Source organism: Cucumis sativus, chromosome 5, assembly GCF_000004075.3.
Source record: "Cucumis sativus cultivar 9930 chromosome 5, Cucumber_9930_V3, whole genome shotgun sequence".
Lineage (NCBI taxonomy): Eukaryota > Viridiplantae > Streptophyta > Magnoliopsida > Cucurbitales > Cucurbitaceae > Cucumis > Cucumis sativus.
Genome location: NC_026659.2, coordinates 12,798,041 through 12,817,520, shown reverse-complemented (window position 1 = coordinate 12,817,520; position 19,480 = coordinate 12,798,041). Strand labels below are relative to the sequence as shown.

Below are 19,480 nucleotides of genomic sequence, written 5' to 3'. Positions count from 1 at the left end.
CATTGACTAAAATAGTCTATTCCGGTCTAGCTAGCACTATATTTAAATATAGCTATAATGAGCCAATTAATTTGTATAGATAGTAAACTTTTACTACCATTAAAGATATTTCAAACATAGACTATTTTAATGTAAAGTGTAAAATGATTAACCAACATCCTAAACAGGGTTAGAAAAGTTAAGAACAAATGTTTGATAAATGAAGAATGAGGCACCTCAAAGTATTGTAAAAATTGAAGAAACAAACTATATATAAATATAACCCAATTTGAAAGAAAGACAAAAGAAAAACCAAACACCCATCTCTAAATATGATATATATATATATATAAAGATAATATAATATATAGTATATGAGAAAGGTCTAAAATGTAAAAAAAGAAAGAAAGAAAAGGAAAAGGAAAAGGAAAAGAGATTAATAAGATTGATTTTGATTAATTAAGATGGAGTGATGATTCCGCATGAGTTGAAAAAAAAAGGAAAGGGACGCGGGGGAGCAGCGGCCGACCAACTTAAACGACGATCCGGGTCTTGTCGAGGGTGGTGGTTGTCACGCGCTCACAGCGTGGGCACATTGTGAGATTCGACGCCGGCAGCGGCTCGGAGCTGTGCGGTGAAATCACCGTCGGGGGCGCCACCTTCATTGCTCTTAGCTCCTCCACCTCCTTTTGTAGTCTCTTGTTTTGTTCTGTTAATAGCCCGAACCATCTCTTTAGATACTCACATTCCATCTCCGTTTGTTTTAACTTGCTCCTAATCATTTCATACCATCTAACCTCGTTAGAGTTCCTATCATTTTCAAACTCTACACATTTTTACACCATATATTTTTAGCTATTGCATGTTTTATATAAGAGAGTTTTGAGAACTCTTGAAATTCTTCTTTTTCTTTCTTTCTAATATTACTTTTTTACTCCTTCAATTCGAAATTTTAGAATATAATTATGTGTTTTTAATATTATTTTAACTCAGTTCTCAGTTATTAAAAGAGGAAAAACAATTTCAATTTCAATTCAATGTGATAGACACCTTTCTTTATTTGTTGCACTGTGTTATTAATATGTTCATCTTCAAAGTGTGAACTTTATTTTAATTTAGTTGTTATGATTTAATTATACACTTTGTAAATCTTTTTAAAATAGGTCTATGATACAAGTTAAAATAGTTCTTCAAAATGTGAACTTAATTTAGGGCTTTCAAGATACCTTGCCGAAGACATAACACAAATAGTAAAATAATAAGATATATTTCAAAATGTTTTCTAAATACGTAAAAAAAAAAAATGTTTCTCAATACAAAAAGATATATATATATATATATATATATTTGATTTTTGTAACTAAGTTTGACTCTAAGTCCATTCAACCCTAACGTATACTTTATATAAAAGTTAAGCATATTGCTTTTCAAGAAAATGTGTTATTTAGGAGAAAGGTTAGTGACTAAACTATTACAATATAATAAAAGTGACAAAGACTGTGGAGAACAACTAAGTGAAACTATATATTTAGCCTCAAAATTATGTCCGAAGTGATATTTAAATATTTCTAACCTAAACTATCTATAGTAAAAGTTTAAATCAATTATTTGAGTCATTCTGTTAAGACATAATATCTCATTGTTTATTTGTGTGTATGTATAGGATTTTCTTTTCTAACTTGTATCTAAATAAATACTAATTTAATACATAATAAACAAAAAGTAAAATACAATAATAACTCTATTATTTTAGAGTTTAAATTTTAATTTAAGTGTAATCCTACCCAACAAAAACACTAAGATAATAGATACAGATTAAAATGACTTATTTCACGAAACATATTTATAATACATGAAAAAAAATTAAAACAAAACTTTTAATCAAACGATAACCGATTTTAGATAACGAAAAACATGTTATAATTATCTAAAATTGTGTTATAATAATTGTCAATGTTTAAATTTAATATCCATAAAAATATTTTTAATTCTTTCAAACTCACTCAAACATACATCACAATTTACAATTAAAAAACAAACCCTTTAAATTAGCTTGGTAGACATTTCTAGAATGTATTTTAATCAATTTATAACAAAAAGTTGGAATCCAAAATCAATTTTTGGACAAACTTTTTTTTTTAAGTAGAGCCAAAGAAGACTAATTAATTAGGTGCACAGAGAAACTATAGGGTATTTAGAGACTTAACCAAACTATTCAAACTACAATAGATCTGTTAAACTACAAAAACCAAATAAACCAACTTTGACCCAAAAGAATAATTATGGCAATTAGTTTAATCAACCAGTTAATCATGACGTTGAGATATATTATTGATTTATTTTCTTTTTACCTCATACTCAAATAAATGCTTAATTAATACATAGAAAAGGGAAATGCAATAATATAGATATACTTTGAAAAATATGGAGTATATTTTGAAAATAATTAATATGATCTGACTTCACAAAAATATGTCAATAATTGTGCCTAACAAAAAAGAAGGACAAAAGAAAAAGAAATGTGAAAGTGAAATAAATGCAATTTGAAGCCCTTTTACATGAAAGACAAGAACATTATTATTGTCTTCTTGGATTCTAATTATTATCAAAGCAAATTAAATGGTTATACAAATTTACCTTTTTCATGCAATGTTTTGCTTCACCCATTAACTTTAATTAACTGGTTTCTTACTTGTTCTTTGTACCCATAATATCTGACATAATAATTAGTTCAAACAGCTTCAAACTATTCGTACTCATAGCATATAGTTTAAAATATCCATGTGAATATTCTTATATTCAAAATTCAAAAATATGAAAAGTTACATCAAGCAAGGTATAGATAATACCCAATAACTAATTATTTTAAATTGTTGAAAATTAGATAAATGTTTTGGAATATTAAGCAAAAGGTAAAATAAAAAGGTGAGAATAACAAGTACATTGAAATCGAGTTCAATTTCAAAATATAATTCTAAATACAATAATGAAAATAATTTAAGTGACATTTAAAAGTGGGCCCTAATAGTAATTTTGGAAATTCTCAATTTGGACCAAATACTGACTTTTGGGATAAATATCTTCCAAATATCATGACTTCTGTAAAGGAAAACATGTATGTTGAGAAACTAAGTTATGTTATGGAGATGAAGGAATCAATTTGAATTTGGTTATAAAGAGAAATGTTTTAACAAAGGTTATCTTTATTTAAATTCATTCCATAAATCTCTTTTAAAATACATGTTTTCGGTCATTATCAAACCTTTCAACTTTTTCAAAATAACTTATCTTTCAAAATCAAACACTTAAAACCCTAATTCTAGCTGAAAATTTTTTAAAGCGAGAATTGCAAATATAACAAATAGATTCAAAATATCATGATACATAACAACAATTTTAAAAATTACAAATATAGCAAAATGTGTTAGAATAATATATCAGTGATAGACCATATTGGAAACATTAGTCTATCACTAATAGAACATAAAAGTTTATCACCAATAGAAGTCTATAAACAATTGGCTTTGGTATATTTATATAATTATTCCTAAAATTGCTACTCATTACGGTCACCCATTTTAAAATCATAAAGTCTAAAGAAAAGTTCGCCGAGATATTTTACTCAATTTTAGAAACCGTAATTATCATATAAACATGACCTACAATTTTGTCAAAATGAAACTTCAAGTTTATCTAATATGATATCATAGTCCAATATTCTAAATAAGTATTTCTTTTAAAAAAAATCAAACAACAAAATAGTTACGGGTAGAGGGTTTGTCGAGAAGAAAAGCTCTATAAAATTTATGAGTTGGTTCTATAAGATATAGAACAATGTAATTTTATATTATCATCTAATGGGGAACATAAATGTGTTAAAATAAATGATTGAACCTACTATGTATATGTATTTATATTAATGCATGGCTTAGAGAAAAAGATACAATAGAAAAGAGAAGGTAAAGTATAATTTAATGGTAATATCATATGGGAAATGTAGAGGCACACGAGGCCGTAGGAAGCAACCCTAGACAATGTGTTATTGACATATATATCTAAAAAGTAATAGGGAGGCAACCACATCATTACTTGTTCATAATTTTGTTCACCTATTGTCTCTTGGTGGCATTGCATATCTTACCCCATAATTCCACTATTATTATTTTATAATTTTTTATTTTCTAGAAAAGAGACAAAATAATTCTATAGTTTCACCTTGTTTTTTTGGTTTGGATATCCATATTCCTTTACTCAAACCTCTCTCTCTCTCTCTTAATTCATTTTCAACTAGGGAAACTTTAGAAGACATTTCATTTATTTCCACACTTGAAAATTAATAACTTATTACCTCAAATAATCATACATTCCTCTATAAACTTTTACAATTAGGTTTTGTAATTATTTTGTTTTTTAATTTTTAAAATTAGATGTATTTTTTTATAATGATTGATATATTTCTTAAATACAACCATTAAATTTAAAAAACTATATGAACTTTTCAACTTACTTCATTCTCATTTTAAAATCTTACCACGAGCTTTTCAAACCAATGATAGAAAAAAATTTTGAAATAAAAAAATAGTTTGTATGAGTTTAGTTTTTTAAAAAACAACCAAATGGTTAGGGAAGGGAGTTTATTATATATATATATATATATATATATATATATATTTGAAAAATATACTTTTAGCTTTAAATTTTATAATATTTTTTTAATCATAGCATTCAGAGAAAAAATTAAAATTCAACTCTTAACCCAACTCAATTGATTTGGATGTATACTCTCAAATGAAATGAAGATAACCTACTCGGTTTATGTTGTGTTTGAAAGCACTTATCCATGATAAATATAAATATGTAAAAGTAAGTTAAATTATTGATAAAAGAAATATATAGACAGCTATGTTAGGTTAGAAAAAAAAAATATAACATATAAATAAATTTTTAGTGAAAATAATGCAATAGGATGTTGGAAGAGTTAAGAATTAGGGATGTTTTTAATTTGAAACAAAATTGAAATGCTAATTTAACTATTTAAAATAACTTTTTCAAATAGTTTTAAATATTTATTTAAAACAATTTTCTTTACCAAACTGAGTTTAAATAAAAATAATAGAATACTTAGAAAAAATAGTTCACAAACTCTTTTATGATTAACTTGAAAAAGTGATATGCAAAAGTTTATTTTTTCATCCCAATCTTTTTATACAAACCTATTTCTAACATGATGAGATTTGTCAAATAAGTTTTCTAGGTCCTATTGAATAACTAATTTGTTTTAAAAAATGACGCTTATAAATATTACCCCACTCTCCTGATTCCTTTATTTTATTATATACTTTGTTTTAGAAGTTATTATTTAAGCTTAAGAGTGATTTTAAGTGTTTAGTTAACTATCAAAATGTCGTAGGAAAACAAACATAAATTTTTTTAAAAAAATGTAATTATTTAAAAGTAAGAATAAAAGAAATATGCATGGGAATATAATTAAGCCCTCAAAATAGAGAATAAAGAAAGTGAGATAATAGGAAGAAAAAAAAAATTAAACATTATTAAGTTGAAAATTAATAACGTAACCCACCTGGCCCTTCGATTCTGAAACCAAACTTCAATCTGCCTTGGTTTCAACTTCAACACTTCTGCCAAAGTCTCCTTCTGTTTCTAGAAATTAAAAGAAAGAAAAAAAAAAAAGAATACGTACATAAATAAACACATAAAATATACAAAATGAAGAAAGAAAAAAAAAAGGGAATTTAGAGAAATGTACTGGGTTTAAGGTATGGTTTTGTCTAAAGCTTTGTTCAAGAAGATGTGATTGTTCCTTTGTTAAACGTAGTTTCTTCCTTGGATTATTGCTTCCATTGTTATTAATTTCTTCATCTTCTTCCATAGTTCCCATCATCCATTCCTCTTCATCTGGAGCTTTGTTCATGTCCAAATCTCTCCCTACTGCAAGAAAAAACACGTCATAGTATCGAGACATGTTAACTCACCACTAAACTAAAAAACTCAACCAAATAACAAACAAGGTCACAATATCTCATCAATTATTTCTTTCCATCACTTTTGCCCAAGACTCAGCCTAATTACAGGGTTTCAACACAAATCCTCCGGTTTTTTTTTTTTTTTTTTATCAAAACCAAACCCTAAAAATTAAAGCTTATTGATAGGGTTTGGCATATTGAATCATTTGCTTTTATTGGTAACCGATCAACAGAAAACGAAGAACGATCATAAATTTAATTAAGAAAATGAGCGTATACCAGATGGAGGGAGTGCTGATGAAAATGAATTGAAGCCTGGTACAGAGATGGAGAGGTCCAATCTTGAAGTGCTGGTGGGTAAAATTGCCATAAGAATGAATTCAAGGTATGGAAATTAAAAACAAGAGAGAAGAAGAATTGAAGGTTTTATTTGTAATATTTGAGAGAGAGATAGAAAGGTAAAGTAGAGAGGCAAAAAAGAGAGAGGGAGAGAGAGAAATGGATGATGAAATTTTGTAGATAGAAAAAGTTGAGACAATATGCAAAAAGGTTTAAATACAACATAGAGATAATGTAAATGGCATATCTGCAGACAAATTATAAAAGCACAAAAAGTTAGCTTTTCTTTTTCCCCAACTTTTTGTATTCATTTTGCTTTACCCTAAATTTATGAAAAGGAGTTGTCTCATGGTTAGTGATAGAATGAGTTTGTAATGTAATGTAATCTTGACTTTGATGTTTGAATTTTGAATTGTGCATTTCGGACTCAATTTGCGTTTGTTTTTTTTTTACTTGGTTCACGATCTCATTTCTATTCTACCACCAATTCTTGATACATTCCAACGTCACTTAAACTTTTAATTTTGGTTACATTCCAAACTCACAAACAAAAACTGTAAATATTGATTAACTAGTGAAAATTTTCTTTAGAACATATACTTTTAGAGCATGCATTTTCGCATATAACAAAATGAATCAAAATATTTACAAAATATAGAAAAAATTTAGGTTTGATCGATAATAGCTACTCATAGACACTGATAAACTTTATCTATCAGGGGCTATCAGTGACAATAATAGAAACTGATAAAAGGTTGTGTCTATTGGGATATATTATTGATAAAATCTAAAAACATTTGCTATATTTATAAGTATTTTTTTGCAATCTTACCATTAAAGATTATTTTTTATTTTTTATTAGAACGGTTTAAAATTAAATACATTTTAAAATTGTGAGAATTTTTAAAAATAACAAAATAAATTAAAATATTTCCAAGTTATTGCAATTTTTTTTTATTTTATCAATGATAGCAAGTGATAGACTTCTATCGCTAGCTATCAGTGTCATTGATAAAAATATATTACAAATGTTTGTTATTTATATAATATGAAATTTTGTTATATTTTATAAATATCTGGTCAAATTTATTAATTCTAAACAATTTTTTTTTGTTGTTTCAAGAAATATTTTATATGTTGTCGTCAATTATCAATTTATCTAAAATAGCTTATTTTTAAGGTTAAACATCTTATTAATTAAATCAAAAAAATCTATTTTGATTACTTCTCAATTTAATTTATACAAATATTTTTAACAAACATTATTTTATTAAAATCTTTTAATTTTCAAAACTTAGTTTAAAAGTCAAATTTGGTTGGTTGAACTATATTCAAAATGATTCTAACCATTATAAATAGGTCCATAAGGGATAGGGAGAGTTTTATAATAGTGTAAATATTCAAAATTTATTATAATTTATCTTTTTATGTAGTGTAAATATTTCGTTAAATATTTTATTTTTTTTAATTGTTTTAAAAATAAAATAATAAGGGTTATGTTCAAATATCGATAAATGATTCAAAAAATTGATAAAAATTCTCTTTACGATGCATTGCGATAGATTAAGATAAATTATTATCAATTTGTGATAGTCACGTATAGTCGTCTATCTTAATCTATCACTAAAAGATTGTAATATTTTACTATATTTAAAAATACCTTAGGAAGTTTGATGGTAATATAATTTCCCTTCTAATAGTCCATCACTTGAATACTTGCAACCCAACTTTTTAACTACTTATTTAGATTTTTCTAAAATCTAACTTCTCACCATTGAGAATCACTCAATAAATTAAACCCAACTACTTTAAATTATTATGTTATAGAAAAGAAAAGTTAATATTTCCTTGAACATTCTTTGTTTGGGGTTTTGAAATTTGAGGGTTAGGGAGAGTTTTATAATAGAATGAAAAGGGAAGGAACCAAAAAAGGAGACGTGTGAAAGAGATGGAGAAAATAGTACTAAATAAAAAAGAGAGGGTAGGGAAATAAGTTAATAGATGGCTTGGGGTTGTGTATTAATTAAAAATATTATGTTAAAGATTTTAGGTGTGGCCTCAAACCTCAAAGTTTGGCTGTCGGTTGAAGGACCAAAGTAATGAAATCATTGAGCACCAAAGCTAAGAACACAAACGTCTTTGGACCTCACCACCAGCAACCTTTTTCCACAACACATTACACTAAAAACAATGCGTTATTTCCCAATACATGCATAAAATTATAACATAGATTTTTATATATATGTGGAGTTAATGTCAAGTGATGGATTATATATTTTTATTGCTGTATATGCTTTTTATTATTATATAATATACAATAGGTCATTTATGTTTTTAATTTATTAGCCTCTAACTTATAATTATTTGATAATAACAAAATTTCTAAAATTATAAACATACTAATAAAATACAAAATGACACGTCTATTCCCTCCACGTTCTATCTATATTGTCACGTGTCTTGAATATACTAACCACTGTTTTTCATCCATACTTGACAAATTGCTTATAAATAGTAGAATTTGGTGGATTTTGTAAGAGACACATAAATCTAGAAGAACGTGAATGTTTTTGGACTAATTCTTTATTTTATTTTATTTATATATATTTTTTTAAATAGAACAAAAGGTAAAAAAATTTATATCGGATAGAACAATTTTGAAAAAGGAAAAAATTCATAAGCACACAACGTGAATTAACAAAAATACATCTCAATTAATCGGTCAAACACGCATGAAAAAATTAGTACCCAATCTAAATGATCTACCTAGTCTGGATCGGTGATGGTGCTCGTTCATCAGCTTGGATGAACTCGTTTTTCCTCTGTTGCTACAAACATAAAATGTCAACCATATGAAATATATTCAAATCAAATAACTCAATAAGAACCATATTACCTTCTCGTCTTGAGGAATGACCAAATGACGAGGCCATAACAATTGTGAACTGATTTCTTGGTAAAGCATTGTCACACCTTTCCTTGTTGGAATAGGAACGGAGCAATCACCGTCGACAACCACATCCACTAATATCATCACGTTGTCACCGTCCATGTCATAGTAAAAAATAGTTCCAGTATCGACGACATTCTATTTTGTCCCAATCGCAAGTCGACAAGGAATTCCATCCTAGAATATATAATTGCAGAAAATATAAACATATTAATATATTGCGTCCGAGAAATAGGGAACTACAAAAAGCAAATTCATATCGATCTTCACCTTTGTCAAAGTCTCAACAGATGCACTAATATCTTTCTTCTCGTCTCAAACCTTTGTTGCATATAAATGTAGATTGGTTAGATATTCAATAATTAAAAAATAACGTTTGAGTAAAAAATAAAGGTAAATGTCTTTTACCTTATCTTTTTTTTCTATTGTCTAAGTCCTCTATTTCAACTTCTTGTTCTAGAACTTGTGTATTTCCTTATTCTATGTCATGATCACTTGCATCAACCGACCTGTCAATGCTTTTAAAAGCCAAGATGATCTTGATCTTACTCTTGTTAATAGTTTCCATCTTTGTTGCCACTTCATGAACCCCATTATGGTTCATTAATTTTTCTTCTAATTCTAAGATACGAGTTGTCATTCTCACTCACTCTTCAGCATAATCTTCTTCTTTACTGACCTTCTTTCGTTTCTCTCTTGCAGTGTAGAAGCATTTACTCGATGTGACATATTGACCCACCCTTCGAATCCTTCCTGGTGGATCATTCCCTCCAATAGCCTGTGAAAGTATGTCTGAAATTACGTTGTTCATATAATGAGTCACACAACTTCAAACAAGTAGGTCGTACTATCATGGAAAGGTTATAGTATATTAGTAAGTACAAAAAAAAAAAAAAAAAACACCCTTACAATGAGAAAGTACTTATGATTTTTTTGGCCACCTCTTTTGTGTCCTTGTCTGGAATTTCTCTATCTTTGGTTGTTCGTGCTTTCTTTCATACTAAAGCACGATCAACTTATCCACCATTGGATGTGCTTGCTTTCTGAAAAAGGAAAGTACATTATCATTAGTTCTATAACATTACATGTTGCATTATTGCAACCCATATATTCTAATATTCCAAAGGCTTACCATCTTTTCAGCAAGGTTTCCATAACCTTTTCGTGACATTCAATGGTTGTACTTGTTGTTCTTTCTCAACTCAAAACTCTTATTGCTAACCATCTACACACATATACTACATTTTAGCATAATTACTGACATGTGTGAAGAAAAGAAGGACGGTTATAGTTACCTTAAATTGTTTAATTAATATGGAAGCGACAAATATGTTCCAATGCTCACTATCGATGAATGAGTATTCTATTGGTGGATTTTTTAGCTTATCCAAATCTTCAATATATGGTAATACATACTCGGTAGTTAACAACGACTTGCAATTTTGAAAACAAACACCCGCACTTTGTAACATACTTTTCTTAGATCTGGGGTCTAGCTACTACGAAGCCACCCTATTACATGACATTGCATAATGAACATTAGTGACAAAAAAATATGGACAATGGTACTAATTTAGGGTGAGAAAATTACCTTAGTTTATAAATTTTATGTTTAAGCTCTGTAGGTACATGAACTTGGTATGTGATAGGAACATGAACTTGCATGGTTGTTCCAATGAAACTCTTTAACTTGGTCACGCTTTCACCAATAGGCTGATCGAGCTCATTGTATTCAACAACTCTTCTGTGTCCATTTCAACTAACCTGCGTGATCTCAGACATCCCCATAGGTCAACGTTTCCCTTTACTTTTCTTATTGGCTCCCTCGATACACAGTGGGGTCGAGTAACCAGCTTCATGACTAACTTGTTTTTTGAGTGCCATTATTTGATGTTGTTCCTCAAGCTCCATGAAATGACACATAATTTTCAATATGTAATACATTATTGTTCACCATCAATTATTCAATAGGCATGAAAATGGAAAGCAACAATCACCCACTAGTGGGGTCCAACAGAAAGTTGACAGAACATATAGAATCAACATACATGAAGATCTACTTAGTTTGTTAGATGACATAAAATGTAATGTTTATAACTATCAATGCTCGTTCAACAAAAAAACTAAAAAACAAAGATAAGAAGTGCCAAGTAGAATCATAATTGAAAATTTAGTGACCACGTCAGTTTCTAGTTTGGAATTAAAGTGCCCTGCAAAGAAAGAAATAGGGAACATTATTAAATAGGCTTCAATATCTACCAATGACGGGAAACTTTGGAGGAACATTATATTACCAAATGTTTATGTATTTACTCAATTGCCTTCAAAGTCGACCCCAATGTATGGAATTTCTTCTTCCATAGTCATGTCTGCACGACATTCTAAAATCACTAGGCAATGGAGGGATGTATTGCCCAACTCGTTATTGTGACAAATGTCAATAAACTTTTTTCTTGTGGCTTCACAACGACGGACCATCTACCATTGCTGGGGTCTTTAACATAGAACACTTGTCTTGCTTGTGATGCTAATATGAATGAATTTGAATTGCTAAGATGTTGTTTTGTCAAATCTTTAAGTTTGTTATGAGAATATCTAATATTCTTAGCACTTAGGGATTGAGATACATTCATTCTTCAATGAAAAGATATTCTCTAAAAAAATATTCTCTAAAAAGATTCTAAAAATATATACATATATAGTAGAGTCTGCGATGGTGTTGTGTGCGGAAAAAAAAAAATACTAGGGCATTACGGTAGAACACCAACAATTCAAGAGAGTCACACTCGACTGAATAAACAGGTGATGACGGAGTTTTTGTGTGGTCTCTGGTGATTCAATATATAATGTGTGTACAACGATGATAGTATAAGGAATATGTTTATGAAAGAACTGCATAATTGAACGATCAATTCAGACAGGCTGAAGGATTCAGAAGCGATTGTTTTCGATAGGATTCTGCATCTGCTCAGGGGGAGCCTGGGTCTAGTATGCACATAGTCAGAGAGAGTCTGGTTCAATTAATACATATGATTGTATTGTTGAATGTAACCTATGATTAAGTTATATATTAAGAATCTCAATAATATTCCGTACTTGAGCAGAAAAGCTCCCCAGACATAGGCAATTTTTGCTGAACTGGGTTAACAAAGTGCACTGTGTTCTTTTATGATCTTAAACTGCTAGCTAAGCAAATAGACGTATACATGTGGTCTAGCTAAACGATATTTAACATATTTTCTTTTCATTAATAATGACTGACACGATTGAAGTCAACTAGTGTGAATCTAAGATCGTCTAATCGTACTCGATTCTTCGTATCAACCCAATCACATCTAAAAAATGTAACCCTAAAAGTGTTCTAACTGACTTCCCAGATTTCTTGAATCATACCATAGAATGACAAGTTAGCAATTATTGGGTTTTTATCTTTGTCACTAGCCACCTGCATTGTTGATGCAATGAACATAACCCCACTGTTTTGAATCGTTCTGGTGCCATCACGGGACTTTGTGTTGTAGCAAACTACGTTGACTTTATATCCCTCATATGTCATCACAACAGGAAGTGGGCCATATGCAATCCATCTTATAGTTGTGCTCATGACTTTACCTTTATGAATCTCAAGTATTACCTATTATGGTGACCATAGTCAGACACGGTTGTTTATACTTTATGTCAATAACATGAAAGTACATCCATATAACATACCTGATCTCGTATTCAGCTTGAGAATGATCAATTATGCTCATATCTCAATCATTTCTCATTTCTCGCCCTTCGTGGGTTGGAAGATTTCAAGATTTTCATATGTCGACTATGTACGACAAGTCGACATCAAAATAGCGAGTACCATTTATTTAAAAGAACGTAGATAAGAAAAGAAGGTCATGTAAAAGGTAATGAATTATACTCTCTATACGGCCGAACTTCTTCTATGTTTTCTAGTGTATGTAGATGAGCTTGTTTTAGTACAGGTTGACTAGGTGTAACAGGTGATCAAGCAGATAACATTCTTTTGATCTAACCTTCCTCTCGAGCTTTAAATAATCCTAGTCCAACGGGGTCAAGCCCAGGTAGAAACTCAAAACAAAATTCAACAACTTTCTCGCATATGTATGCTTCTACAATTGACCCTTCCGGTTGATTTCTATTACGGACATAACTTTTCAGCACTTTCATATATCTTTCGAATGGGTACATCCACCATAGGTATATGGGCCCACAAAGTTTTGCCTCTCACATAAGATGGACGCATAGATGTACCATAATGGTGAAAAATGATGGTAAAAGTACTTTTCAAGAAAACATAATGTTTCAAAAATGTCCAGCTGCAATTTATCTAAATTTGATATACACAAAGTCTTGAAGAAAATAGAGTTGAAAAAAGAACACAATCTAGTGATAGCTACTCTAACATTGTTAGATAAAACTCCACGTAATGCGATTGGGAGAAGTTGTTGCATTAGAACATGACAATCGTGTGATTTAAGACCAGAGAGCGTTGGATTCTCTAAAGATACAAGACTTCTAAAATTCGATGAATAACCTTCTTGATAATGTATAACATGCTGCAGGTATGTAAGTTCTACTCCCATCAGACAAAGGGGCCAACTCAGGTCGAATGTTTATTTCTACCAAATCGGGTCTAGAACTCCGTCGATCCTTACTCTTCCTCTGGCATGTCGAGTAGTGTACCAATTTTACCCAACTCATAATCATGCATGAAAAAATCAGGAAAAAGTGTATGAAAACAAGTGATCATATTAACTACAAAGTTGAAGGGAGAACAAAATCAGGGTTGGAGGGGCATCAAGTGCATGCAAAAATCTAACCTCACAAATATTATTGGCTATAAAATGAGATATTCCATCGACCATCAAAACCCAAATCATAATTAAAAGGATAGAAAGAGTCTGCAAATCCATACATATATAACAGACATTCAAAATAGGTGAAGAACCTGCTCAAAGTAAGTTCATGGTACAAATATTTATATTAATCTACAACATGTATTTAATCAATTATCATAAGTATTTTATATATAAAAATAGAGGGTAAATAGTATGGTAGCACTTAAACTATTTCACATCACCATACACCCAACCATAGTAAAAAAAAATTCACAATAAATATAATATATGTAATTTACAGATTGGTCCCTTACTAATAATAAAACTTTAAGGAAGGGTGTGGCTTAAAACACCCCGGAACGATATGTCGCATGCACTCCTCATTAAGCAGTCAGAATTCGACAACTCATAAAGGCTGCATAATGGCTACGATCTCCCTAACTAAGAAGATAAAGCATCTTAGACATCATATTTCTAATGGAAGACGAATTCAAGGGCTCAAAATTATGCCTCAAACATGATCCTTCAACTTTCAATATAAGAGATCATTAGAATCCTCTTATAAAACTTAATTCACACATCAATTATCGAATCTCCTTATTCACATTATTCACACATTTAAATGTTATCTGTTAGATTTATTAATTAAAAAAATGTCTAACATGCCACCAATATATTCTACTTAGTAAGACATAAACATAAAATTTTAGAAATCTATCAAATTCAAGGACTAATTGAAATAAAATTGAAAGTCTATAGACTTATGTATATTTTCAAGATTAAGGACCTATTGGACAAACTTAAAATGGTTCAAACACTATAATTGTAACATAAATTTTCATTTTACCTGCAACAGAAGAATTACATATATAAATAATGAATCTATATAGTTCCTTCCACACACACATATCAATTATCAGATGCAAAATTGACAAATAACACCATTTCTGGCTGAACTATATAATCAACCAGCAATAATAACCAAAACAAAAGAAAGCAAAGTAAAAAAATCTGATTAAGAAAACTAATAGAATTTGAGGGAATATGTTCCAGGGTGGATTGATCATAGCACCAAAGCTAATACAATATATCAAATGATTAAACATCAACCAAAGAAGAATTATGATTATATATGACATCCTCTTCAATTACACTTTTATTTCTTTTATACTGAGTGACTAGTAGACTCAAGATAAAATTTTGAATAGCATAATAATTCAGCAGCCATAGAAAGAGCATTATAAATGAACAGTGGGTTGAACTTTATGAAAAGCAAAGAAAAAATAGATTTCACGGTTTAATATATATAAAGAAAAAATAAAAAAAAAGTACGTCACATGCTATACTATGAACAAACTCATTTTTTCATTAAATCTGGAAAATATCTTCAACTTCTGCTGTCTTGTGTACGTGTGCAACTTCTAAATATGAATTGCAGGAAATTTGATGTTAATAAGACAAGCAAAAAAAATAATTTATAACAAAAAGAATCATGAACTGAAAATATTAGAAGGTAAAGGATTAAGAACTAAAAGATAAAACAAAATATAAGGCACTTAGAACCTCCTCCCCTCTTTAGTATGCTAACCCAAGCCCTAAATCACTCAACAATGGCCTCTCTTACCTCAATCCCCCTCCCTCTGTTTATAACCAAATACATTCACTAATATTATCTTTATAATTATGCCTTTGTAGTACCGTACTACTCCTATCCATAAATGGTAAGCCCTTATAGTTGATCTCTTCCAGACAACTGTACTGGGACCAATGAAAAATACGGGCATACCAGTGCAAATTGAAATTAAAGTATATTGGATCTATTTTTCAAAAGCTTACAACCATCAGATACCTTTCGTTACATAGAATCAAGACAACAAACAAACTAAACATTTTAGAATTAGTGCAGTGAAGATGATGAGCCTGACTCTTACCAAGAGAAACATGAAATAAGTTTCAACGAGTATCTTTTCGTTTACATGGGAGAAAAAGGTATGCATTGTGAGCTATAAATTTGCCATGATCTTCCTAAATAGGTGGAAAAATTAAGTTATTTTTCTATTTATTGTTTTCGTTATTTATTTTTTTAATTATCTCCAAAATTTTAGCAAGCACTAAGTTATCGGGTTACTAATATTTGCTTTCTTTTTAGACTATAAATATTAGTCCATTAAATTGAATAGATGCAAGAAGTTCCATTTATTTTCTCTCCCTCTTGGCAATATATGATATCAGAGCAGGTTGTTTTCTCATCGCATATTCTAACGAAGATGACAAGCATCTCGCAGCAAACAAAGGAGAATGGCGAAATGACGATTCTCTACCCGATGTTAACTCCACACAACTACACGGTGTGGACGATAAAGGCAGAAGCAATCCTCGATGCCCAAGGAGTTTGGGAAGCAATAGAGCCAGCGAAAGGAGCCGAAGTGGATGTGAAGAAAGACAAGAAGGTGCATGCATACATTCTCCAATGCATCCCGGAAGACGTGCTTCTACAAATCGCAAAGAAGAAGACCGCAAAGGAAATATGGGATAGTCTCAAGACAAGGTACTTGGGCAGTGAGCAGGTGAAGATGGCGAGAGTTCAAACCTTGAAGAGTGAGTTTAATGTTCTTCGGATGAAGGAAACCGAGACGGTCGATGAGTTCTCAGGAAAAATCAGCGGATTAGCAAGCAAGTTCACCACCCTTGGAGTTGCACTTGAGGATTCATCATTGGTCAAGAAGCTCCTCGATTTCGTCCCTGACAAATATCTTCTCATTGTCACCGAAATCGAGCAATTCCAAGATCTCGAACAGCACGACTCCGAGAAAACAATAACAACACCGATGGACAACTCCTACTTACCCATGCCGAATGGAAAGCTAGACAAAAAGGACATAGTGGTGACAACTCTTCGATGAACAAAGGGTGCGGATTTGGTGGTACCGATCGAGGAAGATGGCGAGGACGTGGTCGTGGCACTGAGCATCAAAATAGTGCGGGAGGCACTAGCAACACTAGAAATGGCACTCGTGATAAAAGTCAAATTAAGTGTTTCACTTGCAACAAGATGAGACATTACGCATCGGAATGTCGTGGAAAAGGTCGTGACGACGAAGCTCATCTAACTTGTGTCACCGAAGAAGAACTAGCTTCGATGATGGTCGTGTCCCAGGAGGGGACACACACTAGATGTGATCAGGAGAATGCCATACTACTCAGGAAAGAGCGGTTGTTGCCAGAGATGTATTACAACGACAAGAATGGAGAAAATAATGGTGTTTGGTATCTTGACAACGGTGCTAGTAACCACATGACTGGCCACCGTGAGAAGTTCATAGAATTAGATAAAAGCTTCACTGGGAGGGTGAAGTTTGGCGATGGATTAATCATTCAGTTCATGGAAAAAGGAATGGTCATGTTCGAGTGCAAGAACGGTGATCAAAAGGCTCTCCAAGAGGTGTATTACATTCCAAAGTTATGTAGTAACATCATAAGCCTCGGGCAAATGACAGAAAATGGAAACAAGGTGCAGATGACAGAAGATGTCATGAAAGTGTCTGACAGGAGTGGAAAGCTTTTGATGTCGGTGAAGCGAACTCAAAATTGTTTGTACAAGATAACTTTGAAGACACTCAAGCAAGTCTGCCTTCTAACAAGCCTAGAAGATCCAACATGGTTATGGCACGTGAGACTTGGCCATGTAAATTTTCATGACTTGAAGCTCATGGGGGAGAAGAAATTGGTAGTTGGAGTACCACTAGTGACTCAACCGAACAAGTTATGTGTAGCGTGCATGATTACCAAACAAGCCAAATTGCCTCTTAGTTAATTGTATTAGGTATTAGGTAAATATAATTATTTAGGAAGATATTGATAAGGTGTTATATTTTAGTTTTGGGAAATAGTAATAACTATATTAAGGATCATATAGTTATTAAGTGGTATGTTTTATTATGGGGGAGGAGAAAAGTGATTGATAGAAAGATTGAATGAGGAGAGATAAGAATTTATTGGTTATTTATTGGAAATAGAAAAGGAAAAGAAAATATAAATAATAATAATAGTGTTACTATTATTATTATATTATAGGGTTCTCGTGGTGCGTGCATAGACCTTCACACTATTCACCATCTCCTTGCTTCTTTCAACCCTAGCTGTCGCCAAACATCCTTGACGTGCCTAGTCTCTATTCAGCCATCGTTCAGATGTAGCCTCACTACCAGTCGCAATCAACCGTTGCAGCATCGTCATTGTCCCATCTTCATTCGCTCTCAGCCACCATACGTGAAGTTTGTCCCTCCTCCATCACGTCAATCGAACCAAGCCACTAAGTTTGTCTTCTGGAAAATCTTCCTTCGACGACACTATCTCCAACGAAGTCCGTGTTGCGCCACCATCTAGTTGTCTAAACCAAGGAGGCACCGTAGTTGGACCCGTGCTAGCGTCTTTTATGCGAGCCGTCTCTGTCTTTCAAACCACACAGCCAGATTTCCATCCTCCCCGAGCCGAGTCCAAGCCTTCTCCCTTAGTCGAGTCATTTTGAGTTCTTTGGTTAGTCAAGCCATCAGTTTGAGTCAGTTGCTTTTGGTTAAGTTTTTTATGGGTTTGGTACTCTCGTCTCCAATAGCTATTTATCCTAAATAATTAAGTTATGGTTTAAAATCAAGTAATTTGAGTTATGAATTTAAGTTTGGTTAAGTTGGATGCTAAATTAGATTGTCAGTAGATGGTTGACAAAAGTTTAGAATTTTATTTTTGTTGTTGTTTAGGGCGAAGTAAATTGGGAGAAGTTGACTGTTAGCCAAGATTTTATTAATTTAGCTAATCTCCAAGTAAGAGATTTTCCTATTAGACCCACATTAAAGCTACATATATGTTCAATATTATTCATTAATGTAGCTAAGGGAGTCATGTATGACTGAGATACAGTATGATTTAGGCATGCTATGATTAGATATGCTATGGTTGAGTTATGTTTGACTAGCTATGATATTTATGTTATAATATACATGTACAGGCTATTGTGTTCTGTTAGGTTTACCTATTAAAGTTGTACCATATTGGTGTCCCTTGGGATCACCACCTATGTATGTGATGTGTGATTCAACGAGATCACTTACAACTCGACTTTCTCTTAGGGTGATTCCTTCGGGTTCACCGAGAGCCCAGATGTGTCCCTACGGGACCACTAAATAGCGTGCGTTTGGGAGCACAATAGTATGCGTTACTTTATTGAGGACTCTAACATAGGTTAACAGACCCATAACGAGACTAATAGTGGATCCCTTACTGAGTATAAATTTATACTCATTCTTTTAAACGTTTAATTTTACAAGTAAAGGTAAAGGTAAAGGCAAGCTGGAAAATGACAAAAAGTGACCATGATTTGC

General features: G+C 31.3%; 3 protein-coding genes across 9 annotated transcripts; 2 read left to right on the top strand and 1 right to left on the bottom strand.

The window, feature by feature from the left end:
- Nucleotides 1–406: 406 nt before the first annotated feature.
- LOC101222713 (homeobox-leucine zipper protein HOX3) lies at nucleotides 407–6,479 on the bottom strand. 7 transcript variants are annotated; one of them, XM_031885241.1, is made up of 4 exons: nucleotides 6,243–6,479; nucleotides 5,747–5,928; nucleotides 5,561–5,634; nucleotides 407–771 (listed from the first exon to the last, which is right to left on the bottom strand). In XM_031885241.1, exons 1-4 carry the CDS (start codon nucleotides 6,331–6,333, stop codon nucleotides 513–515), a joined length of 606 nt encoding a protein of 201 aa, XP_031741101.1. In that variant the 5' UTR covers nucleotides 6,334–6,479; the 3' UTR covers nucleotides 407–512. The 7 variants fall into 7 exon arrangements, with proteins under 7 accessions (XP_031741101.1, XP_031741100.1, XP_031741099.1 ...); XM_031885240.1 differs by having other exon boundaries at nucleotides 5,561–5,640; nucleotides 5,747–5,925; nucleotides 6,243–6,477; XM_031885239.1 differs by having other exon boundaries at nucleotides 5,561–5,640; nucleotides 6,243–6,474.
- A 9,932-nt stretch (nucleotides 6,480–16,411) lies between these two features.
- Nucleotides 16,412–17,008, top strand: LOC116403904. The gene has a single exon (XM_031885849.1). It carries the CDS (start codon nucleotides 16,412–16,414, stop codon nucleotides 17,006–17,008), a length of 597 nt encoding a protein of 198 aa, XP_031741709.1.
- Nucleotides 17,005–17,919, top strand: LOC116403903. Its single transcript, XM_031885848.1, has one exon. It carries the CDS (start codon nucleotides 17,005–17,007, stop codon nucleotides 17,917–17,919), a length of 915 nt encoding a protein of 304 aa, XP_031741708.1.
- Nucleotides 17,920–19,480: the final 1,561 nt, after the last annotated feature.